The sequence below is a fragment of the Callithrix jacchus genome, chromosome 22, assembly GCF_049354715.1.
Source record: "Callithrix jacchus isolate 240 chromosome 22, calJac240_pri, whole genome shotgun sequence".
Lineage (NCBI taxonomy): Eukaryota > Metazoa > Chordata > Mammalia > Primates > Cebidae > Callithrix > Callithrix jacchus.
In genome coordinates, this window is record NC_133523.1 from 13,493,338 (window position 1) to 13,505,774 (window position 12,437).

The following is a 12,437-nucleotide window of genomic DNA, read 5'->3' on the forward strand; positions in this document are numbered from 1 at the left end:
AGCCTATTTTATCACAGACTAGGATTGTAACTCCTGCTTTTTTTTTGTGTTCTTCATTTGCTTGGTAAATCTTCCTCCATCCCTTTATTTTGAGCCTATGTGTATCCTTGCATGTGAGATAGGTTTCCTGGATACAGCACACCGATGGGTTTTGACTTTTTATCCAATTTGACAGTCTGTGCCTTTTGATTGGGGCATTTAGCTCATTAACATTTAAGGTTAATATTGTTATGTGTGAATTTGATCTTGCCATTTTGATGCTATCTGTCTGTTTTGCCCATTAGTTGACACAGTTTCTTCATTGTACCAATGGTCTTTACCATTTGGTATGTTTTTGGAATGGCTGGTACTGGTTGTTCCTTTCCACGTTTAGTGCTTCTTTCAGGAGCTTTTGTAAAGCAGGCCTGGTGGTGATAAAATCTCCAAAAAATTGCTTGTTTGTACAGGATTTTATTTCTCCTTCACTTATGAAGCTTAGTTTGGCTGGATATGAAATTCTAGGTTGAAACTTCTTTTCTTTAAGGATGTTGAATATTGACCCCTACTCTCTTCTAGCTTGTAGTGTTTCTGCTGAGAGATCTGCTGTTGAGTCTGATGGGCTTCCCTTTGTGGGTAACCTGACCTTTCTCTCTGGCTGCCCTTAGCATTTTTTCCTTCATTTCAACCCTGGTGAATCTGACAATTATGTGCCTTGGGGTTGCTCTTCTTGAGGAATATCTTTGTGGTGTTCTCTATTTCCTGGATTTGAATAATGGCCTGCCTTGCTAGTTTGGGGAAGTTCTCCTGAATAATATCCTAAGGAGTATTTTCCAGCTTGGATTCATTATCTCTGTCACATTCAGGTACATCTATCAAATGTAGATTAGGTCTTCTCATATAATCCCATATTTCTTGGAGGCTTTGTTCATTTCATTTTACTCTTTTTTCTCTAATCTTGCCTTCTCATTTTATTTCATTGAGTTGATCTTCAATCTTTGATATCCTTTCTTCTGCTTGGTCGATTTTGCTCTTGAAACTTGTGTATGCTTCGTGAAGTTCTCCTGTTGTGTTTTTCAGCTCCATCAATTCATTTTTAGTCCTCTCTAAGCTGTTTATTCTGTTAGCATTTCATCAAACCTTTTTTCAAAGTTGTTTGTTTGTTTGCATTGGGTTAGAATATGTTCTTTTAGCTCAGAAAAGTTTATTACCCACCTTCTGAAGCCTGTTTCTGTTCATTCATCAGACTCATTCTCCATCCAGCCTTGTTCCCTTACTGGTGAGGAGTTGTGATCCCTTGGAGGAGGAGAGGCATTCTGGTTTTGAGTGTTTTCATTTTTCGCGCTGGTTTCTTCCCATCTTTGTGGATTTATCTACCTGTGGTGTTTGTAGTTGGCAACTTTCAGATGGGGTCTCTGGGTGGATGTCCTTTTTGTTAATGATGAAGTTATTTCTTTCTTAGTTTTCTCTCTTAACACTCAGGACCCTCTGCTGTAGGACTGCTGGAGGTCCACTCCAGACCCTACTTGCCTGGGGATCACCTGCAGCAGCCTCTGCGTTTTCTCTGGGAACTGCAATCCAGAGCTGTTCCTATTCCACCATCTTGGATCCACCTGCTGATGTGAGGATCTTAAGCAACCAGGAACTGTGGTGACCTGGATGCAGGGCAGCTTCTGGAAACTTGAGAAGCTCAGCTCCCAGCTCTGGCTGTCCAGGTCCCAGGCACAAACTGGGGACTCCTCCACCCGCCCCCTGTGGCCTCCTCCACCCTCCCCCACCTCGGCCCCTCGCCTCCTCTTGGAGGCTTTGGCCTCCTTGCACACCTGCCGCCAGCTCAGGTGCTGCTTTTGCACAGTGGAGAGACGGAGTAGAGGTTCTGGCCAAGGGTGGGCCCCGGGAGCAAAGCCGAGGGAGCCCGCGAGGGAGGTTGGGCAGCCCCTCACCCCCAGGAGGTGGGCGGTGCAGGACGGACAGGTGGGAGGCAGTCCCGGCCCTCAGGGCTGGGGCTGGGGCTGGGGAGAAAGGGGTGGTGCCGCCGGGGAGGCGGGGCCGTGGGGAGCGGAGCCCAGCCTATCCCCCCACCCACTTCGGTGCTGGAGTCAGCGACTGTCAGCGGCTTCCGACCCAGCTGAGGGCTGCTGTGCAGGTGGGGGCGCCGCACGAAGGGCCAGGCGGGGCGGAGCTGGGGCTGCAGGCGCCCCCTCGGCCCTGTTCGCGCCCTCCGGGTAGCCGGCCCTGGGCGCGCGTCTGGCTGAGCGGGGCGGGCGCGCCGGGACCACCCAGCGATGCCGTCGCGCCGGGACCACCCAGCGATGCCGTCGCGCCGCCGCCTCTGTGGAGAAGCGCCCGAGCTCGTAGCGGAGAAAGGTCAGTGAGTTCCGGTTTGTTTCTCTGCTCTGCCCGCTCCGGGTCCGGGGAAGAGGGAAAGGGCAGCTGCCGCCTGCTGTAGCTGGGGGTATCTTCTGGAGGACGGATAGCGGGGTGGCGGGCCGCAGAGGCCCGGGGAGGGGAGCGCGGGGTCCGCGGGGCACGGGGGAGGTGGTCGCGGGAGTTGCGTGCTTCCCGAGCGCTGGCGGAGTTGGGCGGGTGGCCGCGGCGGGAGCGGCGCTCTGGGCGCTCGGCCTAGTCCTCAGATGCCCCCTTGAACTCAGGACCCTTCCGAGGGAGGTTCTTGAGTGATTTGTGGGAACTCTGAAAGCTCATTGGAAAGTACTGGCACAGAACAGATATTCGGTGGGTAGCAGTTGGTGACTCTGTCCCAGTTTCCCGTTCAATACGCTCATAGTCAAGGCAGAAAATTTCTCGGGACAGGAAATGAGCCGAGTGTTGAAGCGGCGTAGTTTGGGGAAATATCCGAGGTTGGTTGTCTCGCGCTAAGGAAATAAAAGAGCCAGACACAGGAGCAGTGGGTTTAAGAGCAGAAAGTTTAATAGGCAAAAGCAAGAAGAGAGATTTTCCTCGGGGGACCTGAGTAGGTTTCCGGGTTTGAGGACGATGCGGTTGTTTTTATAGACGAGGTTGAGGAGGCGGTGTCTGATTTACACAGGGCATGCACAGTGGATTGATTGGACCAGGTGGGACATTTACTAGCCTGTGAAGAGGCTGGCCATGCAACCCTCATTTTTATTATGCAAATGGGGTTTTTCCCTGGCTGGTGTCCGCCACCTGCACATGTGGCGACAAAAAAAAAAAAAAAAAAAAAAAAAAAAAAGAGAGAGAGAGAAAAAAACCCCGCCATATTGGATACACCTGACTTCCAGGTATTCCTTCTTCTTTTTCTCCTCCTCCTCCTCCTCCTCCTCCTCCTCCTCCTCTTCTTCTTCTTCCTGCTTCTGCTTCTTTTTTTTTTTTTTTTTTTTTTTTTGAGATGGAGTCTTGGTCTGTCACCTAGGCTGGAATGCAGTGGCAGTATCTTGGCTCACTGCAATCTCCACCTCCCTGGTTCAAGGGATTCTCCTGCCTCAGCTTCCTGAGTAGCTGGGATTAACAGGCACATGCCTAGCTAATTTTTGTATTTTTAGTAGAGACAGCGTTTCACCATGTTGCCCAGGATGGTATCGATCTCCTGACCTCATGATTCGCCAGTGTCAGCTTCCCAAAGTGTTGGGATTATGGGCATGAGTCACCATGCCAGGCCCAGGTATCCCTTTGGTATTGGCACAGCTGTTGGCATTTACCAATGCAAGCTTCCAGCCTGCTTATCTAGGCTTCCAGCTTGATTTCTCAGGCTGCTTTTTGTTAGGAAAGAATAGCTGGGCATGGTGGCTCATGCCTGTAATTCCAGCCCTTTGGGAGCCTGAGGCAGACGGATCACCTGAGGTCAGGAGTTCCAGACCAGCCTGACCAATATGGTGAAACCCTATCTCTATTAAAAATAACAATAATAAATTAGCTGGGCATGTTGGCATGCGCCTGTAATCCCAGCTACTCAGGAGGCAGAGGTTGCAGTGAACCAATATCATGCCACTGCACTGTAGCCTGGGCGACAGAGCAAGACTCAGTGATGTGTGTGTGTGTAAATTTACAGTTGCTATTGGTCCATCAAAATAAAATTAAATATTTCAATTAAAAAACATCACAGAAAGCAAAAATAAAATGTGAACTAAGATGGCAATACATATGAAAGGCGATTTATTTTTACTAAAGATACAGCAGAATTTTCTACATCAAGAAAATTTGGAGAAGATGGGTACACAGTATGACAAGCTGGGAGATTTGACCACAGGAAATTTGTAAACTTTCACATATTCCCACAGATATAATCTATACGTACACAAACAATGGACTATTATTCTGCAAAGTTGGTGAAAAATCTCTCATTCTTTATCTGAAACAATGTAAAGAAAGAATAAAAGTCAGACTCTTGACATAAAAGCCAAGAACTTGCAAAATTTGCCATAAAGTAAACGGCTAACAAACCAACAAGCACTGTATACTCAGCCTCAGCAGAAAGGAAATGAGATTAAACACTCTTGAATATTCCTAATTTGATCTATAAAATAATATTTTTTCACGTGATTATGAAAAATAATCTGGGGATGCTGCTCAACAGCCTACAATGCACAGGATAGCCCACAGCAAAAAATTATGCAACAAAATGTTAACACGGGGAGATTGAGAGGCCATTCTGTTCACACTGTGTCCAACCTCAATGGGTGTGTGCTTCAATTAGGGATCTTGTTCAAATGTAGATGCTGATATGGGGCCTCTAGGATAGGTCCAGACATTCTACATGTGTAACATTTTTTTTCTCTTAATGTTGATGCTCCCTAACCTGTTGGGTGGTTCACTCTTTGAGGATCAAGTTTGTGGTGTAGTGTTAGAGTCGGATTTAAGTACTTTGAGGTCTTCTCCAGCAGGAATCCTACCGCACACCTCATGGATGACTTCAGGTGGTCAAATGTTGAACTTGGCAGGTCAGCTTTTGCATAAACAAAGATTGCATGTGCTTCTTGTGTGCTTTTCTCATGACAGGAAATGAAACCTTTTAAAAAAACTTCCATCTTGTTTATGGAGTTTCTGTGAGAAGTAGTATTTTGAAGCTCGTTGGAGATTACCTTGCACAAAGCAGATGCTTAGTGGAGGACAGCTATTCTATGTCTCCTGGTGCATCAAATTACTTCTTCACTCTTGTAGGAAACTCTTATAGGACCTCCTATAGCTTTTTTTTTTTTTTTTTTTTGAGACGGAGTTTCGCTCTTGTTACCCAGACTGGAGTGCAATGGCACAATCTCAGCTCACCTCAACCTCCGCCTTCTGGGTTCAAGCAATTCTCCTGCCTCAGCCTCCCGAGTAGCTGGGACTACAGGCGAGCACCACCATGTCCAGCTAATTTTTCTATTTTTAGTAGAGACGGGGTTTCACCTTGTTGACCAGGATGGTCTTGATCTCTTGACCTCATGATCCACCTGCCTTGGCCTCCCAAAGTGCTGGGATTATAGGCGTGAGCACCTGGCTCCTATAGCTCTTTCTAGAACTCTTCTCCTTGTTGAAGCTTACAGCACATTATGCATTAAGAACTAATGTCAACATAAGTATGAATGCCTGCATATCTGTTTTGCATGCCAGTATAGATACATTTAATTTTCACATATTGGTTAACTCCCCAGTTGTCTTTAGGAGAATTGTACTTCCACACCTTTGGCTCTGGGTTTTGTTAATAGCTCAGTTGGAAAGTGTGTTTATCCTTACAGTGGTTGATGTTGAGCTTGGACATATGATGTGCCTTGTCTGAAACAATGTGCGCAGTCAGGAGATATCCAGTGTCTCTGGGGATGTTGTGAGAGGCATTCTGAGATTCTATCACTTTTCTTCATCTTCCTCTGCCAAATTGTCTTTTCTGTTCAAAATTCAAAAACCTACTAGATTTGGATAGTTGTATGGAGTGACTATTTTGTCCTCTCTAAGTTTCATATGTCCTAATTCCAATGTAAAAACCTTCCCTACATAGATTCCTATGTGATCAAAAAGCATGACAATTAAGTCACTTACCAGTGGGATTGCTTGTTATGCAGCATTAGCTTACTGGTGCAATAAACAGTGCAAATAGATCTAAAGACATTCAGAATATTCTGATGCCTGCTATTTTTTAACACGAGTTCTGATATTTCAAGGCAGCATTCATGATTACCTGGATATTCATGTTTATGCCAGAAAACTGGATGAGACTATTGTCTCCTTTTTTTTCTAGGTAAACAGAAGAGGCTGAAAGGAGATATATTTAATTTAAATTTAACTTTTATTTTAAGTTCAGGGGTACATGTGCAGGTTTGCTAGATAGGTAAACTTTTGTCATGGGGGTTTGTTGTACAGATTATTTCATCACCCAAGAATGAAGCCTATTACCCATTAGTTGTTTTTCCTAATGAGGGTGAGTCTCTCCTACCTCTTAGCCTCCACCCTCTGATAGTCCCCAGCATGTGTTGTTCCCCTCTGTGTGTACATGTGTTCTCATCATTTAGCTCCCATACAGGAGTGAGAACATGTGGTATTTGCTATTCTGCTTCTGTGTTAGTTTGCTAAGGATAATGGCCTCCATCCATGTTGGCTGCCAAGGACGTGATTTAATTTTTTCTTATGGATGCATAGTATTTCATGGTGCATATGTACCACATTAAAAAAATCCAGTCTATCATTGATTGGCATTTAGATTGATTCCGTGTCTTTTCAAATGTGAATAGTGCTGCAATAAACATACCCATGCTTGTGTCTTTATAATAGAAAGGTTTATATTCCTCTGGGTATATACCTAGTAATGGGATTGCTGGGCTGAATGGTATTTCTGTCTAGGTCTTTGAGGAATCACCACACTGTCTTCCACAATGACTGAACTAATTTACACTCCCAACAGCAGTGTAAAAGTGCTCATTTTCTCCACAACCTTGCCAGAATCTGTTATTTTTTGACTTTTTAATTATGGCTATTCTGACTGGTGTGAGATGGTATCTCATTGTGGGTTTGATTTGCATTTCTCTAGTCAGTGATGTTAATTTTTTTTTCATATGATGTTGGCTGCATGTATGTTTTCTTTTGAAAAATATCTGTTCAAAAAGACATGTATGTTTCTGGAGAAATGAGTTCTGACCTTGAGTCACACAAATCTCTATTTCCAGGAGCAATACTGGGCAGAAATTCAAGCTCTTGCGTGAGTCTTCCTTTGATCAGGAGGGTTGTAGAGAGTTTATAGTATAAAAGAAATAAAGCAATGGCTGATAAATTAAACACACATATTGTTCACTTATCTGCAGTTTAATGCTTATGGGAAATTGTTTAAAGGGAAAGATATTTATTAGTACAATGGAAAGAGTTGTATTTGCAGGTAGCACAGGAAGCTTTTAGGTAGAATGCAGATGATACAATAAAATTACATAGACAATGACATCAAATTGTTCACTCAAATGAAAAAACTTCATTATACATGGACACCAGTATTCCTCGCTCCAAATGTTCCAGAGTAATTCCATGCATGACTAAACATTTTACTCTGTCATAGTTAAGATAATCTCTGAGTCTAAGTCCAGATGAAGTCAATTGATGTATGCTAATTTGTCTGTTTAGACCACACTTAGAACATGGATTTCATAAGCAATTTTTGTCATCTTTGTTTTAAACAAGAGAGATGGTGGGCATCGTGGATGTGGAGATGACTAGAGAACAGCATCTTAGTGAAGAGGATAAAATGCCAACACTGGCTATAAACATATGAGTATATTAAAGTTTTACATTATGAGGAGGAGCAGTTGAGGCAGTGATGGAGAAAAAAACGTACAAAACTGTGGTCTCAGCTATTCATCCACAATTAAGTTATATTAATCATTTTTATAGTTGCCATTCTTGGTTCTTTGCAGTAACGCAACTCACCAGCGTATGAGACCAACAAGAATATCCACCTTGTTTCTGACCTTAGTCTGGTTATAACTCTGGGGAAGTTGGGAAATGACAAAGGAGAAAGCGGTTGGCTATCTTGAGAGCTGAAAGCTTCTTTAAGGAAATGCATACATTCTACAAAGCAGTTAAGATCATAGAATTTGAAAGTCCAAGAAATTAATAGGAGGAGCAATTCCTACTTCCACCATCTGACTACAAAATCACAATTTCTGGGTCCGGGGCTTAGAGCTCTGGAATGACAGGCCCTTCTTGAAAAACAGCTCTTTTATTGTTTCCCTCTGAAGAATTGTGTCAGAGCCCCCTTTATGTCTTTATTCCTCAGGCTGTAGATGAAGGGATTCAGCATGGGGGTGACCACAGTGTACATCACTGAGGCTGCAGCTCTTGAATGTGAGTTGCCAGTTGCAGCAGAACTAAGGTACACACCTAGGAGTGTACCATAAAATAAGGAGACAATTAAGATGTGAGATACACAGGTGGAAAATGCCTTGTACTTCCCCTGAGCTGATGAGATTGCACGTATGGAGGAAACTATCTTAGAGTAAGAGTAAAGAATCCCTGCAAGGGGACCACCCCCCAGCAGCACAGCGGCCAAATACATCACCACATCATTAAGAAAAGTGTCAGAACAGGCAAGGTGGATGACCTGATTAAGTTCGCAGAAAAAGTGGGGGATTTCCAAGTCTGTGCAGAAGGAAAGCCGCAGCACTATTAAGGTTTGTAATGAGGAATTCAGGGCACTCAGGATCCAGGATGCCAGAACCAGCAGTCCACACAGTCTGGGGTTAATGGTGACTGTGTAGTGCAGTGGGTGACAGATGGCCACATACCGGTCATAGGCCATCACAGTCAGCATGAAGACGTCCAATACTGCAAAGAGTAGGCAATGGCCTATCTGGGTGATGCAGCCTGCAAAGGTGATGACTTTGCTGTGTGTCTGGATATTTACCAGCATCTTCGGGACAGTGGTAGACACAAAACAGATGTCTACAAAGGACAGGTTGGAGAGGAAGAAGTACATGGGGGTGTGGAGGTGGGAGTCTGAGATTGTGGCCAGGATGATGAGCAGGTTCCCGAGCACAGTGACCAGGTACATGGACAGGAACAGCCCGAAGAGGAAGGGCTGCACTTCTGGTTGCTGTGAAAGTCCCAGAAGAAGGAATTCTGAAATTTGTGTATCATTCCCTGCTTTCATCTGGTTGACGTTTCTACCAAAAAGAGAAAAGAACATGACACTCACATGCATTACAAACCTACCAGAAATGCTGTTGCGGATATCCTACAGTGAAGAAGCTATGGACTTTTATTTTTTAAAGTTGATTTTTTTTATGTCAGCAGATAAAATGGTGGGTCTTTATTGTGTACACCATGATGTTTTGAAGTATGCTTATACTGTGAATGGCTAAATCTAGCCAGTCATCATTTTACATAGTCATCGTGTGTGATGAGAACATTTAACATCTTTGGATTTTTCAAAAATACAATGTGTTACTATTAATTATATTATATCACCATTGACGATTTTATGTACATGATTATATTACCATTAGAACCATGGCGTACAATAGGTCTCTTGAACAAAATCTTTCTCTGTCTAGCTTAATTTTGTATCCTTTGACCAACATCTCCCCAGCTCTGCCCAGCAACCCTCCCATCCTCTGATAATCTCCATTCTACAAGAATTCAGTCTTCCTGTCTAATTGTAATTTGTGTCCTCTGATCAACACGTCCCCAACCCACCCTCCCAGCACCCCCAGCCTCTGGTAACCTCCATTCTACAGGAAGTTAATTGTGCGTATTTTGGGTGTGAATCTGGTGCCGACCAGGGCATCCCCTTGCCATCTTGAATTAGGAATTCTGTTCCACTCTCAGCCTTTCCCTGATGGCGTGTACTCTACAGTACTGATGAGAAAATCTTTCATGCATCTGAGGACTATAAAGTGAATTTTGATATGTTTCAGTCATGGTCTAGTAAATGAGTATGTGGTGTTAAACAACAAAAGTCTCTACAATCTAATAACTGAGAAAGAATGAAGACAAAAATTTAAATTCCATATATTATATGAAATGGCAACAGATCCTATGATGAGGAAGAATGATGCTAAGAAAAAGTGTAGATGGAGCATTATTATTATTATTATTATTTCTGAGATGGAGTCTTGCTCCGTCACCCAGGCTGGAGTGCAGTGGCACAATCTTGGCTCATTGCAACCTCCGCCTCACCCTCCTGAGTGAGCCACTGCACCTGGCCTGTTACATTGAACTCTCTTCACCATTATATAATAAAATTCAAATGAGCAGGAACTTCACCTGCTCTGTTTATCTTTGTGTTTTTTTCACTTAGGTACATAAATATGTGTAGAAGAGTTACAAAAAAATTAAAGCAAGAGGAAGTTTTGAAATAAAAATTGTCAGTGGAATAAAGCCAGAAAAATATAGTGAATTAAAAAACACTATCTTAAGTGAATTTGAAGGAGACATTGAAAATTAATTGAAAGAAGGTATAAAATAACAGTAATTTAATATCAGAAGGGACTAATTATTTAATTGGCAAAGACCTACACAATATATTGCATACAGTGTCACTAGAATGTTCTGGCATATGGCAGATACTCATTTGGTATTGAATGAATCAGAAATTAAGTATTAGTATATAGGGACATTTAACATATGACAGGTTAGATTGCAATTTAGTTGGAAAATGCTGAATTGTGGAACAAAAGCTGGCAAATGGCTACCTACCTGGAAGACAACGAAGTTTGTCCCCAGCTCATATTTTACAAAAAATTAGTGGGTTTAAACACCTTATAAAGTAAATAATACATGTTAGCTGAACATGTAGAAAACCACATAGAAAATGATGTGTATGCAAAGCATGCTAAGGCAAGAAACAGAAGATTATAGACATATATTTAGGTAAATAAAATTTACAGCTTTTTGTGCTGAAAAGTATTTCCTCAAATGTCAATGAAAAATCAATAATCTATAGAAATAATTTGAAATGGTGATAACTAGAGAAATGGATATATGATAATAAACAAATGAAAATGGTGATTATATATAGGAATCTTTACTCAAACCCAGTAACGGTTTAATGCAAGAATCTCTATCACACCCATCAGCCTGGGAAAAGCCTGAAGGGCAGCTGCCATGTTGAGTGGGGTTGGAACTTTGCAACAGGTAGCAAACGGGGACTCTGTTGTTTTGCCGGCAGAAGTGTAAAGTGTTACAAGCTCTTGGGGAGGTAATCTAGAAGGAGATGTGAATATTGAAAACACAGATATTCATGAACTCCAAGTTCCTCAATCCAGCGCTAATGAACTTCGGGGCCAGATTATTTACTGTGGTGGGTCTGCCCTGTGCATTGTATTATCGTTTATCAGCTTCCCTGTTCTCTACTCACCCTTGTCAGGGTGACAGCCAAACCTGTCATTGCTCAAAATTCCACGGGGGACAAAACTATCTGCAGTGAAGATCACAGTTTTAACGTGAAAATCCTACAATATATATATATATATAGTATTTAATATAAATATTTATATACATAGCTATCTCTGCCTCCACAGCTACTACTTTTTTCTCCCTCCACTTATTTGCATAATCCTTGGGCATGTATCTACTTTTACTGGAACCGCTTTATTCCTCCCATTTCTTCATCAAATTGGGCCTCCGTGACCATTACTTAACTGTCAGGAATCACCCTCCTTGCTGAGTTCAATGTTCACTTCTCTTTTTAGCATCATAAACAATTACATGAATCAAATACTTTGTCAAGCAAGCAAGCCAACAACCAAAGCAATTTCTCTTCTCTGGGCTTGGCTGGGTTGGCTCTCAGATGACTTTGGGTCCACGTTCGTGGACTGCGTTCTCCCTGATCCATTCCTACGGTACCTACTGGGCTCTTGGACTCACCTCGTTGGGTCTTCTGAGAGGAAGGCATCCACGTGGATGTGTGACTACCTCCCCAGGTGGTCGATGATGGAGACTGAAGCTCTGTCCTGAGACAGTAGGAGACAGGAAAGCATCGGTAGCTGAGCCAGATCAAGGACTCCAAAGGAAACAACCATGTCTCATTGAGCCCAACATTGCATATTCTGAGGAACAGCAGCAGAGGGGAAATTTACAGCTTTGTAAATCTGCTCATTAGGCACATTTCCTCTTGTTATTCCACCTGATTACATCATTTTCCTATGGGATTTTCCCCTGCACTTAAAGAAATTTTTTTCTGCATGCTCTGTTCCCAAGACACCATATTGAATCTGAGGTTAATGCAGCCTTCATTACTCCTTCTCCATGGACTTGCTTGACTTCTGGAGACCTAACCTCCTAACACCTTAACCAAACCCTAGAGGAAGGTTTTTTCCAAAGTCTAAACTGAGGAACTTGTTTTGACTAGGTCTCTTGGGTCTCCAAGAATCTGACTTGTGATGTGAACTCAGCCCTTGATACTTCTTGTTCCCCTCTTCAACAAGGGGTGAACTATGTTCTTCTGATAGAAAACCGTGGGTGCTACATCCTTTGACTTCAACAGGTCAAGAGCTGTCATATCATTATTCATTTATAAAACATTTGGT

At 42.9% G+C, this 12,437-nt stretch overlaps 1 protein-coding gene across 1 annotated transcript; it reads right to left on the reverse strand.

Moving 5' to 3' along the window:
* Positions 1–8,038: 8,038 nt before the first annotated feature.
* On the reverse strand, positions 8,039–11,866 carry LOC100403294 (olfactory receptor 7A10). The gene is made up of 2 exons (XM_008987425.5): positions 11,776–11,866; positions 8,039–9,071 (listed from the first exon to the last, which is right to left on the reverse strand). The coding sequence occupies exon 2, from the start codon at positions 9,056–9,058 to the stop codon at positions 8,129–8,131; it is 930 nt and encodes a 309-aa protein (XP_008985673.2). The 5' UTR covers positions 9,059–9,071; positions 11,776–11,866; the 3' UTR covers positions 8,039–8,128.
* Between the last annotated feature and the right edge of the window lie 571 nt (positions 11,867–12,437).

Bases quoted from the DNA above. Each gene is read 5' to 3' on its own strand.
- LOC100403294 (XM_008987425.5), bottom strand. From the start codon at position 9,058: ATGAAAGCAGGGAATGATACACAAATTTCAGAATTCCTTCTTCTGGGA.